The sequence below is a fragment of the Pteropus alecto genome, unplaced genomic scaffold, assembly GCF_000325575.1.
Source record: "Pteropus alecto unplaced genomic scaffold, ASM32557v1 scaffold395, whole genome shotgun sequence".
NCBI lineage: Eukaryota > Metazoa > Chordata > Mammalia > Chiroptera > Pteropodidae > Pteropus > Pteropus alecto.
This window is the reverse complement of record NW_006438643.1, coordinates 1473964-1489915: the sequence shown is the minus strand read 5'-3', so window position 1 is coordinate 1489915 and position 15952 is coordinate 1473964. Positions and strand designations below refer to the sequence as shown.

General features: G+C 31.8%; 1 protein-coding gene and 1 pseudogene across 1 annotated transcript; one reads left to right on the top strand and one right to left on the bottom strand.

Moving 5' to 3' along the window:
• Positions 1-5535: 5535 nt before the first annotated feature.
• On the top strand, positions 5536-5654 carry LOC112482859 (annotated as a pseudogene).
• Positions 5655-8904: 3250 nt separating this feature from the next.
• LOC102892932 (olfactory receptor 51G2) lies at positions 8905-9858 on the bottom strand. Its single transcript, XM_015592354.1, has one exon. The coding sequence runs from the start codon at positions 9856-9858 to the stop codon at positions 8905-8907; it is 954 nt and encodes a 317-aa protein (XP_015447840.1).
• Between the last annotated feature and the right edge of the window lie 6094 nt (positions 9859-15952).

Genomic DNA, 15952 nt, shown 5'->3' with positions numbered 1-15952 from the left:
GGTCCCAGAAACAAATATTATAATTTGACTCTATATTTTTTACATTCTTGAGTGTATATATTTTGGAATAAATATTACTGACCTTATGAAAACTTTAATTTGAAACTGATTCTGATTGTGTAATACTCATATATAAAATATAAGTCTAACCTAGAATATACCTATGCTATTGATCAAATTCTTCAGATATGTTAGCTAATTGAAAGGAAAAAAATACTCTCTGCATCTATTAGTTTGACTATTTCAGATTCCTCATATATCACATAGTATTTTGTCTTTCTGCATCTCATTTATTTTACCTAGCATAATAACCTCCAGGTTCATCCATGTTGTTACAAATGATAGGATTTCCTTCTCTTTAAAGCTGAATAATATTCTATTGTATGCGTATGCCTCATTTTCTTTATCCATTTACCCATCAATAGACATTCGAGCTGTAATTTATCTAAGCCATAAAATTGGTATAAAACAATCTCCCTAAGAGGAATTAGGGAAATCATTTTATAAACTGTATAAATGTCTAATCAGTGTACTGTATACTTGAGACTAGTATTAAAATAAAAATTTTAAAAATAAAATAAATAATTTTAAGTAAAATCTTCAATAAAATAATGTAGATTCACATCTTGCCTTATAATTACAATAGCACAATATTATATAAAATTTTTCTGCCCTGGTCAACAATGGTACATATTGGACTAGTGATTAACAACCTAGTTGATCTGCTTTTTCTGCAAAATGATAAGTGCAGGTATTGAAAATAATCATTTCTAAAACTTTATATGCATTTGACATAATAATTCTGTTTCTTTTCTTTAATAATAGACTTTAGGCTTTGTATTTTGGGTACATTTTACTATTTTGTACCAATTCATTTTTAGTTATATTTTACAATGAAACTAAACAGACATTAATATACACTCTTGACATTCATATGCAGTCATACCACAAACAATAAACCTTTGCTTGAACTAATCATTCCAGTTTCTCACCATCATCATTCACTAATGTCATTGCTGGTATCTTTTTGTAGCTCTTTATGGTGATATACACTTCAAAGTCTTCATTGCCTGCATATAAGAGCTTACGGGAGCATACAGATTCTAGCTTAATTAAAATTTCACTTGAGTCCAATTTTTTTTTTTTTCTTGGTAAAACATAAGTCACTTTCAATTTTCAATGGTGGTGTAGCATTTAAAAGATAAGAGCATAAAAATAACAATAACTTTATAAAACTATATTAATAGATACAAAATATAAAAAGATGTAATTTGTGACATTGATAACTAAATTTAGAGAGAAATAAAAGAGTAGAGTTTTTGTTTGGATTGAAATTTAGTTGTATCAATTTAAAATAGATTGTTATAATGATAAGGTATTTTATACAATCTCAATGGTATCACAAAGAAAATATCTACAGAGGATACATAAAAAGAAATCCAAAAAGAATTAAAGTATGTCACTCCAAAAAAATAAACAAAGCACAAAAGAAATCGTCACAGAGAAAAAGAGAGACAAAATAACTAAAAGAAACCATACACATGAATAAAACAATTAACAATGTGGCAATTAGTAATTACTTTAAATGTAAATGGATCAAACTCCCTTGAGTCTAATTCTTGATAATGAAAAAATACTTGAAAAAAATGAAAATATAAATAATTTCCTCACAGTCTCACCCTTCTTGCCTTCCTATTAAAAATGAGAAGCATAACGATCCTGCCCACTGCTTTTGCCTTACATCTGTAAAACTAATTTGTCAAAATCTCAGTCTGGGTCATTTTGGGTGAGACTTTCAGAAGTGATTAAAGTGATTAATCAATATTCTACACACTGTCTAAAATAACAATGAGAAATAAAACTTAGTCTCAGAAGCTTTATGACCACATTTTAAAATTTAGAATTATGCTGGAACAGGGAAGATGAAAGAGGGTATAAAAAAGTCACTCCCATTTCATGAGAGCACTTCCTGCCTACACTAACCATTGGTCCTATGAGTTTATTTAACATTTTCAGAATATGTATCCTCTGGTCTCAAGCAGTGTTCATGCTCAGGGATGGGGCTGAACCTCATGTTCAATGTTCTCATAGGGACAGATAGTTCTCTACCTCTCCAATTCAGGAATACTTTAAGCCCATTCTATGTAGTTCAGTGTCATTGTCTAAACATCTCAGGTTTGGAGGGAAAAATAGGTATAGTTTCACAGAAAGAGACATTCTTAGGATCCCTGGGATTCTTTGTATTACAGGTTAGAGATTTTCTACTAACTAGTTTATCCCAAATCTCTAAAATATGTTCAATTTCAAACCCTACTCAAGTAAATCTTGTTTTCAGTCTCACCTGGCATCTTAAGGCGATATAGTGGCTAAAGGCCTTCAGGGGCAACTTTCTCTTCCATGACCAAGATCAAACAATACCTGTGGCATGATTTGAGTTGCTTTATTATTCATGCAATTTTCCCTTGAAAATAGGAGTCTCCTGGGACTCCATCTCTTCTTGGTCTGAGAATTCTCGTTAACTCTTTTAACTTCCTAGGAATGCTCCAAGAATGGCTCAAGTTCTGGGTGCTTTTTTTGCATCAGATGAATTGAAAATCAGACAGATCAGCTTCACATGGTAGACAGCAATAAGTGTTCGCATGAACTCAATTCTGTCCAAAATCAATTTAGAAAATACTTATATATTTTGATATCATCCACATTTTCTGTAATATTTTTTGGGAAACCTAAAAAGATTATTTCATCAAAGATTCCTTATTAAATTTTAATATTACTTCAATTCATATACATTTCAGACATGAAATACTGTTCAGTATATGTAGAAATTACCTCAGTATTCAGAAATGATAAACTATATTTGCTTTCCTATCATCATTCTTTATCCTCCCAACACCATTACCTTACACAAATACATAAATATATGGCAGTGACCCATTTGCCCTTTCCCAAGTCCCTGGCAACCACCATTTTATTTTCTGCTTTGAGTCTGTTTATTGTAGATACCTCATACAAGTGGAATCATGCAGTATTGTCCTTCTGTGTCTAGATTATTTCACTTAACACAACGTTCTCCAGATTCATCTGTGTCATTGCAAAAGACAAGACTTTATTTTTTTTAAGGCTGAATAATATTCCATTGTATGTATATAACACATTTTCTTTATTCATCTGTCAATAAATATTTACGTTTCCAAGGAACTACTGAGTCAAATACTAAAAGTTGGAGATCCTGGAAAGATCTGTAGTACATTTTTTTTCATTCCTGTGACAGGTAGTTTGCACAGGGAATGCAAGTTGATATTTTTCAAGGTTAGTATGGAGCTAGAGAGTGGACTATGAAACTATAGCAGGGTAAAATGCTTCAAAGTCTGGTGCCTTATGAAAGTTTAGCCTATTTTCTTTTCTTTTCTTTTTTTAAATAATAGCTCCTGGGTTGCTGCAAGCTTTTGATCACTTTCCAGAATTCTGAAAAAAAAAATGATTCTTAAAATGTGATTCTGAAATTTTCAAAAAGTTTACCTTGACAATTTTTGCCAAATTTTATTGCTTTCACAAGAAGTAAATTTTGAAGGTCTTTATTTCACTATTTTTGATGTCACTCTCTTTATCCTTAATGTAATGTGCTTTACTTACTAAATATATGACAAGTTTGGTAAAATATTGTAAATCAAAAGAATCAAGTGGAAAATATATGTGTGTTATTTTTCTCTGTATTTTCAGGTTTATAAAATATTACATTAAACATAATAATAATATGTAAAGAAAAGAGAAAGAGAGAATGGGATAAAAGGCAAGATTAAAAGAGACTCTGATGATATCAGAAATTATCCATTCAAAGATGAAGATAGATAATCTTTAAACAAAGAAGATTGCAAATCTTTTTGTGGGGGGATTGGAAGAGAGTATTTGATAACTGATCAAGAAATATGTAACTGTATAACTATAAGCAAGAAGTGAACTCATTTCTTTCCTTAGAGTTTTTAATTGTACTTTTAATAAAGAGACAAGATAATAGCATATGCAAGTAAATTGGGGAGAGTTATGAAAATTTGATGTTGCATGTGTGTTTTATGGATAAGAGCCATCAATGGTTTAATGGTTTTATCAATAGAATGCTTGTACTGAGAGACCAGTTGAGCTAGATGACATGAATTTATCCACATCCCAATCTAAATAATAATTATAATGTTATTCTAATTAGAACTCTAAAGCACAGGTATAAAAGTAGGAAATATAGTTAAATTGATTCCAAGGTTAAGTTTAGAGTTAAAGGGTACAAAAGAGTGAGAAAGCATAAATGTTTATAGTACTTCCAAGTGAGTATATATGTGTGGTTCATATATGGAAATAATGAAGTATTGACATTAGGGATAGATAGAAAAATACTTCCTCCCAAAGATATCTGCATCTTAATCCCCAGAACCCTTGATTATGTTATTTTACATGGCAAGAGAGTCATTATACATGTAATTAAATTAAAGATTTTGAACTGAGTCGATAATTCTGGATTATTTCTGTGGGTCAATGTAATCACAATAGCTCGTTTAAGGAGGCAGGAGGGTCTGAGTCAGAGAAAAAGATATGATGACAGAAGTAAAAGTAAGAGTGATGTGACCATTAGCCAAAAAATTGAGATAGGCTTCAGAAGGTGGAAAAAGTGGAAAAAAAAAAAAAAAAGAAAAGCTTGTCTTTCTTGAGCTTCCAGAAGGAACACAGCCTTTGATTTAACATTTATAATTTCCATTTCTGAACTCCAGATATAAGAAATAAATAAGCTTGTATTATCTGGAGCCACTAAATTTATGTTAAATTGTTACAGCAAACATAGGAAACCTGTAAAATGGTTGTCATAGATTTAGAGAAACATGTATATTTGAAGGATGGGGATTAGCAATCTCAATGTCAGACCAGGTGCTGCGAAGTCTGAGAATGAGTATACTTGAATGACAAAATATAATGATTGATACACTATTTGAGGATTGTACTAATTTTTAAGAATGATGATATTTAGTGCCTGGAAATAGAAATGTTGCTGTGATGAATTTAGCTACAGAGCGTTGACATTACAAATTTTAAGAAAAGTGGAGAAATGAATAATATGTGATTGGGTGAATTATTTAAATTAAAAATTATAATTACTTATGAATTTATTCATCAGTTTAATAATTTTGAAGGATTTATTTGGACAACATTTTGAGATAGATTGGTGACTAAAACCAAGACCCAATTATGAATTAAAAATATAGATTGAGTCAGCTTTTTACAGCAATAGAAATTTTAAATGTAAAATTCGGTGATATTAATAACATTTCCAATGTGGAATAATAAATTTCTCTGTTGTAGGCATTTAATATAAATGAGATCATTTAATATTTCTTATTTATGACTGGTTTATTTCATTCAGAATAAAGTTTTCCAGGTTCATTCATGTTGTAGTATGTGTCAAAATTTTATTTACATTTATTTTGATTATTGAATAATATTCCACTTAATGTATATATCACAGGGATATTGTGATTTATAATAAGAAATATAGTGTATGGCCATGCCATCCTGAACATGCCTGATCTAGTCTGATCTCGGAAGTTAGACAAGGTCGGTCCTGGTTAGTACTTGGATGGGAGACCACCTAGGAATACTGGGTGCTGTAGGCTTAAAAAAAGAAGAAAAGAAAAAAATATATATATATTCGGTCTCTGTCTCTGTTTCTGGCACAGAGTTCCTATAACTCTTGGAATTTTCTAAGTGAAGAGAGCAGCAAAGGTGTTTTGTGTTGTTAATGAAGAAATTTTGGGAGCCCACCTACTGATGAGGGCTGGTTGCAAGGAGAGCCAACCACCTGATTGGAAGGTTGGAACTTTCAGTCCTATCTCTCCCCCTTCATATCCTGGGAGGAGAGAAGGACTTTAAGTTGAATCAATCACCAATGGCCAATGATTTAATCAAACATACTTATGTAATAAAGCCTCCATAAAAATCCAAAAGGACAGGGTTTGGAGAGCTTCCAGGTTGGTGAACATGTGGAGATTTGGAAAGAATATGATGCCTGTAGAGAGTATGAAGCTCTATGTCCCTTATCATGTACCTACCTTGTTCCCCTGCATAATCTTCATCTGTATGTTTTTGAATTATATCTTTTTATAATAAACCAGTAATCTAGTAAGTAAAATGTTTCTCTGAGTTCTGTGAGTGGTTCTAGCAAATTACTTGAACCCAAAGAGGGGATCATGGGAACCTCTGATTTATAGCCAGTTTGGTCAGAAGCACAGGTAACAACCTGGACTTGCAACTGTTCTGAGGTGGAAGGCAGTCTTGTGAGACTGAGACTTTACCTGTGGAATCTGATGCTATCTTCGAGAAGGTGGTATCAGAATTGAGTTGAATGAAGGTGCAATGTCGGACACCTTGCTCGAATCTGAGAACTGCTCGCTCTTGTGGGGAAGCTCCCCAACCAGCACATACTTGTTGGAATTAGGTCCAAGAACCCTTTCAATCACAATTTGTTTAGTACTCAATGGTTGTTGTACATTTGTGATGTTGCCACCATTCGGTTATTGAGAATCAGGGTGCAGTGAATATTCACATGAGTGTCTGTTTGAGTTCCTGTTTTCAGTTCTTTCAAGTATATACCTAAGAGTGGAATTGCTGGATCTTATGGCTATTCTATGTTTTACTTTTTGAGGAACCATCACATTGTTTTCCACAGTGGCTGTATCATTTTATATTCCTTCTGGCAATATACTAGGATTTTAATATTTCCACATCCTGAAAAATTGTCTTTAAGTGACAAACTACAAGTTACTTTCAAGTTAGTCAAGATTATGAGTCAAATTGGTTAAGCATAAATTTTAACAAGCTTCCTTTCTTGATTTACTATTCATTGCCTTAACCTACAATATGAAGGTTCATGTGTTTAAAATATGTAATCAGCCTATATAGCAAAGGTCCTTTGTCTTAACAAAATGAACTTTTATGATTTATGTTGACTTTATTATGTCCTTGATTACCTAAAAACAGCAAATATTTCTCAGGAAAGAGCTAAGGTTCTTTATAATCATGTTACTTTCTGTCTTTATTTTTTAAAAATTTATTACCTCTTTTAAATAAATAACCAAATATTGTTTCTCAGATTCCTGCAATCCTATCTTTGATATTTAAATACTTGGAAGGTTTTGACTTTTGCCTCTCAAAATTGAATCCTAAAAGTAAAATAAAATATAAATGTTCAATTATACCTCAATAATAATAAATAAAAATCTTTCAAAGATACCTTTACTCTTAAACAGTCTAGCCCTGTATAGTTCCAAATTGTTTTAAGAACCTGTGGAAAAAATAGATTATGTCTCTATTTGCAATTCCTATCAATATTCCTGTGTTCCACATAAAGATGTGGTATTCTGGCATTCCCTTCAAAGATTCCCTTTGAATAGATTCTTTTTTAAACATCTACTGCCTCATATATGAGTAAACTAAAAACATTTAGCATGTTCATTTTATATCTGAATGAGATCATAATTTTACCTTTTTCTACAAATAATCTTTTAATAACTGCTCTTGTGGTTTTCCCAAATATTCTGTATGGCACTCAACATAGAAAATAAATTATTCAGATTATGATGTTATTGGGAATAAAGTAGGCCATTGCAGATGAAATGTTGATGGTGATAACACTGCAGAAAACAACATGATGATGGTGATTATAAAAATGATAACAGCAATGATAATTAAATGGAAAAATAAAAGTCTTACCAGATTTTCACCTAAAGTTTCCTTTTGTTTGTTTGTATTCTGTGTTGTAATAAAAATCAGGAAGAGGATTTTTAAAAAATATTTCAACTGAAGAGCTTTGACTATTTACCCTGAGGTATATAGAGTGGATAGATAATATATAGTGACAATTAATGATGCAGAAGAAGATTTTTTAAAAATCTCAAAGTAGCTTGAAAAGGGATTTATTGATAAATAGGAAACCAAATGGTTATGGTAAATACAAGTAAATGATAATAAAGACAATTGTTTGTTTATGGCACATAGGGAAATAGAAACAAAGGAAAATGAAGAGTGTTTATATCCTATGATGATATATGAATGTGGATGAAATACATACCACTGATTGAATAATACAAATATTGTAAACATAGCAGCAGATAATTATATCAAATTTAACTGATATCCCATTTCTAGTAGGGAAAAAGATAATTTCTACTTTGAAGCTAACATAAATTAGATTGGGCATAAACAATTCAATAATCTTTATTTTATTGTTTAACTTCTAGACAGTTGAAAAATATATTGCATTATTTTTTTCTATGACTTTTTGTTATGTTTACTAGAATTAACTATTCCAAGTTTATTCCACCTACCTGGACTAGGAATGGCCTAACCTCCTATCTACTTGATCTAACTAATAAATGTTGCTTTTTAAGATGTCTCAAACATATTTAGCATGCAGAATAGGGAAAATTCAAGAAAGAGAAAGTCTTGCATATGTAGAAAATCTAGACTAATATACTCCTGAATTTAATGAAATTGCTAATAAATTATGGTGATGAATAAACATGAGACAAGGAATAATGAAAAAAAGTGTCTTTTAGAGAACTGAAGAATAACAAAACAAACTATATACAGCTTCCAAAATGTGAAGTTAAAAGTAATTTTTAATCTGAAATGTAATCGAATAAAGAAAATTTGCATGATAAATTTAAGCAAAGTCTATAGCTAAAACTAAAAATCACGGCCAGTGCAAACTGAGAAAATAAAATACATTAATCCTTTTACTTTTTTCTTTCTTTATGTATACAGAGATAGACAAAAAAGAAAAAGTCATTTCAGTTAGAAAGATTGGAATAGTGACAATTTACAGTTATAACTATTTCCCCAAAGTTTATAAGTTATAGATACTGCTCAGTATTCTTCAGTTCCTTTTTTGATGAAAAGTTTTAGGATTTTGTCTCGTATTTGCTTGGTTTTCACCACATACACAATGGGATTCATCACAGGAGGAATGAGAAAATGCATGTTGGCCATGAGTACGTAGATGGCTTTGGGAAGCCTTGTGCCAGCTCGATAAAGTATAGATAGGCAGATCATGGGTGTGAAGAAGAGAGTCACAGCACAGAGATGGGAAATGCAGGTGTTGAGAGCCTTGAGGCGGCCACCATGGGATGCAATGCTTAGTACAGTTTTTAGAATCAACACATAAGAAAGAGAAATAAGAAGAAAATCAAGTCCCATGTTGGAAAGAACCATAAAAAGTCCAAGGATGCTATTGATCTTAGTGTCGGAGCAGGAGAGCTTTAAGATATCAGGATGCAGACAGTAGGAATGAGAAAGTATATTGGACTGACAGAAGCACAGCCTTCTCAAGAGAATAGGAAGGGGCACTTGTGCAACCATGGCACGAATTACAATGGCCAAACCTATCCTGGCAATTACACTATTGGTGAGAATGGAAGAATAGTGCAATGGATGAGCTATGGCCACATAGCGGTCAAAGGCCATTGCCAATATGATAGCTGACTCAAAATCCTGGAAGGTGTGGATGAAAAACATTTGGGTGAAACAAGCTGAGAAGGTGAGCTCGCGAGCATCCAGCCAGAAGATCCTCAGCATTGTGGGGAACGTGAAGAGGGACAGACCCAGATCAGAGGCAGCTAGCATGACCAGGAAGAGGTACATAGGCACATGGAGGGTCTGTTCTCGCCAGATAACTGTCATGATGGTCACATTGCCCACCAAGGTAATAAAGAACATAGCAGAGAAGGGTATGGAAATCCAGATGTGCACAGCCTCCAGCTCAGGTATGCCTGTCACCAGGAAGGTGGGGAATATTGAATTGGTATTGTTGATAGGAAACATGATCCCAGAGCTGCATGCCTTTCCTAGAATGAAATGCATAGCCTCAGACATGGATGTTAAAATTCAACTTGAACATTTAATTGACTACTCATAATACCTCTTACTTTAAACTGACTGTGATATGTGTCTAATATAAGATTAAAAGCCATTTCTTAACAGAGAGTATCTAAGCTTCTAGACTATAAAATAAGACTTTTTTTGATAAAATTATCCAGACATTGTGACTTACTGATGGGAAAATTTTTTTAAAAGTATCATTGATATTTAATTTACCTGTTATTTAATTGATCTAATAAATTTTTAAATGAAAAAATCTAAAATAAATAACGTGCTTTAAATACATTTCTTTTAAAAATACATGCCACTTTATATATGTTATTAGAAATTACAGTAGTTTATCATTTCAGGGCATTTTTTACCACCTTGGTTAACCTTGATAAATATTAGACAGTGTAACTCAAACTGTAGGTTATAGGTACATTTTAATATTAATTTTTCTGCAATGAGATAAGTGCAGAAATTGAAAATAAACATTTAGAAACTTTTGCATTAGTGTGACAATATATCTGTGTTTCTTTAACTTAATAATAATTATTATTAGTGTACAAAAATAAAGTTATTATCATATTTTGGATGTATTTTTCATTTGATTTCTTCTTAAACACTTTTTAGTTATATTTTACAAATAATTCTATTAAATGATTAAGTGATTAAATGTACCTTCACTACATAGTTTATGAGGCACTGTTACAGGATAATTCATTATTGAATGTAAGCATGTTATTTTTATTCAATCAAACATGAAAAAAGAAACAAAAAAAATTGAACAAATTGTTTAATTTTTTAATTTTTGTTTTTGAGCTCTTTTTTATTATAGGCTAATATTTTAAATTTTAATTAATAAAATATAGGGACATTTTATACAGTTACTGTATATTTGTTTAGAAATACTTTTAGTAACAATAGCAAAATATTAAACAACTATTTTATTAATTTAATTTAATATGGATTTTAATTTAATATAGTTATGAATATTTATTCATCCAAATACTCAATAAAAATTTTTTTTTTTCTTTTTGGCTGTTTAAGATTATAGCAAAGATCTAAGAAAACACATCTAGCAACTTATATTGAAGAAGTGCAAAGTCTGTTTATCGTTCAACTATGATGTACAACATGTCAGAGATGAGACAGCTTTCATGGTCTGTGTTAACAGTATTTATTTCCAGATCAGTTGTGGATACACTGAGTCTCCTTCTCACAGACAGCAAAGTACATATTTTTTTCTGAGTCCAACCCTCACCGCATTTATGAAACTGAACAGACATTGCATATATGCTATTCATATCTTATGCAGTCATTTCCACAAACAGTAAGCTTTACAAATATGTACATATACTAATTGTCCCAATCTCTCACCTATCCTCACTAATGTCATCTGTGGTATTGTTTATGGGTCTTTGTAGAGATGTTCATTTACAAATCTTTGTTCCCTGCATAGAGACTCTAGCTGTGGTGGCCTGAGTATTTTTCAGCTGTTTCTATTCAAATTCTTCTTAAGTCTAATCTTTGGTCAAAGTAAGATTTTTAAAGAAAACAGTAAAACTAATTTTAAAAACCTTTCCTCTAAAGCCTCACTGTGTACCCTGGACAAGTCTAGGCAATTTTTCAAAATCTCAATCTCATGAGTTTTCAATTGAGATTTTGAAAAATTGCCTAGACTTGTCAGATTGAGATTTTGCATTATCAAAAGCATAATGATAAGGATAAAGCATAAAAATTGAGAAGGAGAAACAAGGATCTTGTTCACAGGTCCCTGCTTTCATTTGGCAGGTTAGTTAACTTTTCAAAATCTCAATCTGAATCCATTTGGATGCCATTTTTAGAATAATAAGGAATTAACTACAATCCTATAAATTATCTTTTAAAAATTAAGAAAATTGGGATTAACTTCATTCCATTTTTTAAATCTTGAAATTTGTTGTAAAAAGTAGAGGTGGTGGGAATGGGTCTAGGAAACTCACTCTGTTGGATAAGAGCACATTCACCTTAGTTTCATCATTGCGCCTTCCAATGTTAAGGGTCTGGTGCTATGTTTCTTCTCAATGTCTTTTTTTTTCTCCCATGAGTTTTCAAGCATTTTCTGAATCTATACTCTTTGGTTCCTCGAAGAATGTTTATGTTCAGGAATGAGGCTGGACTTCATGGTCAGTGTTAACACAGACATGGGTAGTGCTGCACTTCTCTAGTTGAGAAATGCATGAAACCCTTTTTATTTGGTTCAATACCATTGTCCAAATATCTCAGGTTCTTGATGAAAGCAAGAGATATTTTCACAGAAACATTTCTAGACTCCTGTGACTCCTTATAGTCTAGAGTTTCTCTACTCACTAATTTATACAGTCTCTTTTGTCATAGTGCTCTTCCAAATCCAGATAAAGAATGTTTTTTATCTTACCTTGCATCTGAAGGCAGAGTGTTTGCTAATGTCCTAGAGGACCAGCTTTCTCTTCTTTGTCCAAAATCAGGAATTCCTATGACCTGGTTTGAGTGTCTGTATTATTCATACAGCTATCTCCTGAGCATAATAATCTCCTGGGAAGTCTCTTTCTCTTCTTGATTCAAAGTCTACCTTTCATTGCTTCCTAGAAATGCTCTACAAATGACCCAAATACTGGCTACTGTTTTGCATGAAGTGAATTGAAAATCACTCATTAATTCTTGGTGTTCTAGACATTCATCACCAAGTTAATTTAAAACAATGTAATATCTACATTTTGGGATTATTCATATCTTTAATAATATATTTTTTGATTCTCAAAAGTTAATTGTATCACAGGCATCTGTTCAAACTTTACTATTGTTCAATTTATGTCATATGCTTCGAATATAGAAACTTATTCAGCGCATGTAGAAATTATCTTAGAATTCTGAAATGATAAACTATATATGGTTTTCTATCATCATTCCATGTCCTACCCGTAAACACACCATTCACTTTACACAAACATTTACGCATAACCGTAGGTCAAGGGACTTTTTATGTAACATAGCTTCAAATAAAAATATGGACATGATCTTTCAGGCTAGCGAAATCCATAGATTTAATAATATTCCAAGAGTGGTCAAATGTCCATGAATTCAGCTAGAAATATTTTGACAGTAGAAGTAAACCTTCCTTCTGATGAGTCATGCTTAGGAATTTAAAAAGCACTTGTATGTGTTGTTTACTTTTACTTTTTCACATATAAAATCACATTTTTCCTCACATCAACCCAGTAAATTATTGCTAACTTTGAAGAAACTGAAATTCAAGTAAATTAATTTATTTATCCTATGTCAGATAATTAATATGAAGGCAGTCTAGGATTCAAAGGTCATTCATGGTCCAGAGCGTATTCTCCTTCTAGCAAAATAGACTCCAAAATAATATTAATGTTATAATTTGTGTAAGTGTGACTTTTATTGGTAAAGTATCTCCTCTCTGAAACTAAGTATTTATTTTTCTCTTTTATAAGGGAAAAGCATTCTGTATATTATCCAGAGAGGAAAAGTAGCTTTCAATTTTTCTGGATGTTTCTATCATTGTTGTTTGTTTTATTGAAGATAGCCATATCAAAATTTGCATTATAATAATATCTCATAACTCATTAAATTTTCTTTATAACTTAGCTGAATTAAAATAGACAATTTCCTTTCTACTTACAGTTGTGAAGACCCATGACCTTTGGGAAAAGTATAAGTTAAATGAAGGACTAGAAGCAAAAAGAGGATGTTGCTGTATAAGTAATTCCTAAAATGTGAGAACAGATTCTTAGATGAGATGCTCAAATTAATAGAGTTTGATCATGCCCAATAAAAATTTCTTATTCTTTATTCTTCTGTTCATATATCAGACATATCAAGGCCTAGCAAAGAAAAAAAATTAAATAAATAGTATATCAATATTTACAAATCCCACAATATACTATTTATTTAAAATATGTATTGAATAACTATACATATTAATGTATTAATGATTGTGTATATACTTAAGACATTACAATGAACGATGACTATATGAAATGGCATTATAGAATTCATAAATAAATTTAACCTCTCAGGGGCCTTTGAGAATATTTGAAAATATATAGAATCTCAGAGTTGGACTAGAAAACATTCACCATCCAACTCCAACTTTACTAAATATAAAAATTTCTTCTATTCCTTCCTATCGGTGAAATGGTAAACAGAACTGATCACACCTAAATCGACATAGATTATATCCAGACTATGAACTGAGGATACTTGTATAAGTTTTCCTATTTGTTCAAGAAAATTCTTGCATAAGAAATTAGAGATTCAAAGCAAATAACGTCACCAATCATCACCATTAAATTCCTGAAAATAAATCTATTCAATCATTATGCTCCTCTGAGAAAGTGAAAATTATTTGAGAATAATAGATTTCTCACATAGAAAAACAGCTTAGGTCACTTACCAAACAATAGTTTATTTATTAAGACTACCTTCACTCCCATATCACATTGTCTCCATCAAGTCTAAACTATGGTGCCATAAACTTTATCAATTACCATTTAATTTCAATTACCATTTAGTTTCCAAATATCTCAAATCTTTGTTGTAGGATTCTCAGTAGGGACACCAAGGCTATAAGCAGGAAGCAGCATTTATTGATGCCGGCACTGGCTCAGCGGATTCTTATCCAAAGGCTGACCCCCAATTGTAACATGGCGGCCAGTTTTATACCAACTCGTACTTCTGCATTCCCACACAGCTATAGATTTTCCACAAAAGGAGAACATAAAGAAAACATCGATTGGTTGCCAAACTGTAAGGAAACCAGCTTAATTGTTTAAGCGAGTTTTCAGATTGCCACATTAGCTGGAGAGTCCTGGGGAAGGGTGGGGAGTGCAGTCAGGAACTAACTCGTTTGAGCAGGAAGTGGTCAGGCAGGGTCAGGCTGCCACATCTTCAGTTCAGATCCCCAAATCCTATAAATATCTCAACCTGATCACATGGTTTTTTTTTTTTTTTTGAAATACTACTACTACTAACACTATCTTAAAGTAGTGTTCTCTCAGTGTAATTGATAAATTGTGAATCTAATTTATACTTACCTTTCAACCATGGTTCAAGACCTGTAACTTTTGAGTCTTCTGCTTAGAGATCTCCATGATGCAACAAAGAGATAAATTTCATGTTGTATTCATGTTCCAGTTGCTTTACATTGAGCTCCCAAATACTGAGATCATTTATGTTTTATTATGAATGAGAAACACTTGCTTTTAAGTAATCCTTTCATATTTTACTGGATTAGAAATGTTTCCCTTGGTGCAAATTTGCCTTATTAATAGACATACTTTTGCTTGTCTTTCTTTCTGTGATCATTGCTAGTTTTTGTAAGTATATAAGAAATATATTCCTCTTTTAATTAAATTTATTGGGGTGACATTGGTTAATAAAATCATATAGTTTTCAAGTGTACAATTCAATAATATATCATATGTATATTGCATTGTGTCTTCACCATCCAAAGTTAAATTTCCTTCTGTATTTAACCTTCATGTATTTGACCTCCTTTATCCCTATGTACCTCTACCCTCCACCCATCCCCTCTGGTAACCACTAAACTATTGTCTGGGTCCATGAGTCTCTGTTTGTTTGTCATATTCATTTGCTTCTTTCAGTTTTATATTCCACATATGAGTGAAATCATATGCTTCTCAACTTTTTCTGTCTGACTTATTTTGCTTAGCATGATAATCTACCCATGTTTTTGCAAATGGCAATATTATTTCTTTTCTTCTGGCTGAGCAATATTCCATTGTATATATGTATCACCTCTCCTTTATCCAATCCTCTATCAAAGGACATTTCAATTGTTTCTACATCTTGGCCATCATGAATAATACTGCTATGAACATCAGGTGCATATATCTTTACAAATAAATGTTTTCAAATTTTGGGAATAACACACGGAAGACAGATTGGTGGGTCACATGGTAACTCTATTCTTAATTTTTTTGAGGAATCTCCATACTGTTTTCTATAGTGGCTGTTCTAATTTATATTCCCACCAGCAGTGTATAAG

Coding starts and splice junctions, on each gene's coding strand:
- LOC102892932 (XM_015592354.1), bottom strand. CDS start 9,858: ATGTTTCCTATCAACAATACCAATTCAATATTCCCCACCTTCCTGGTG.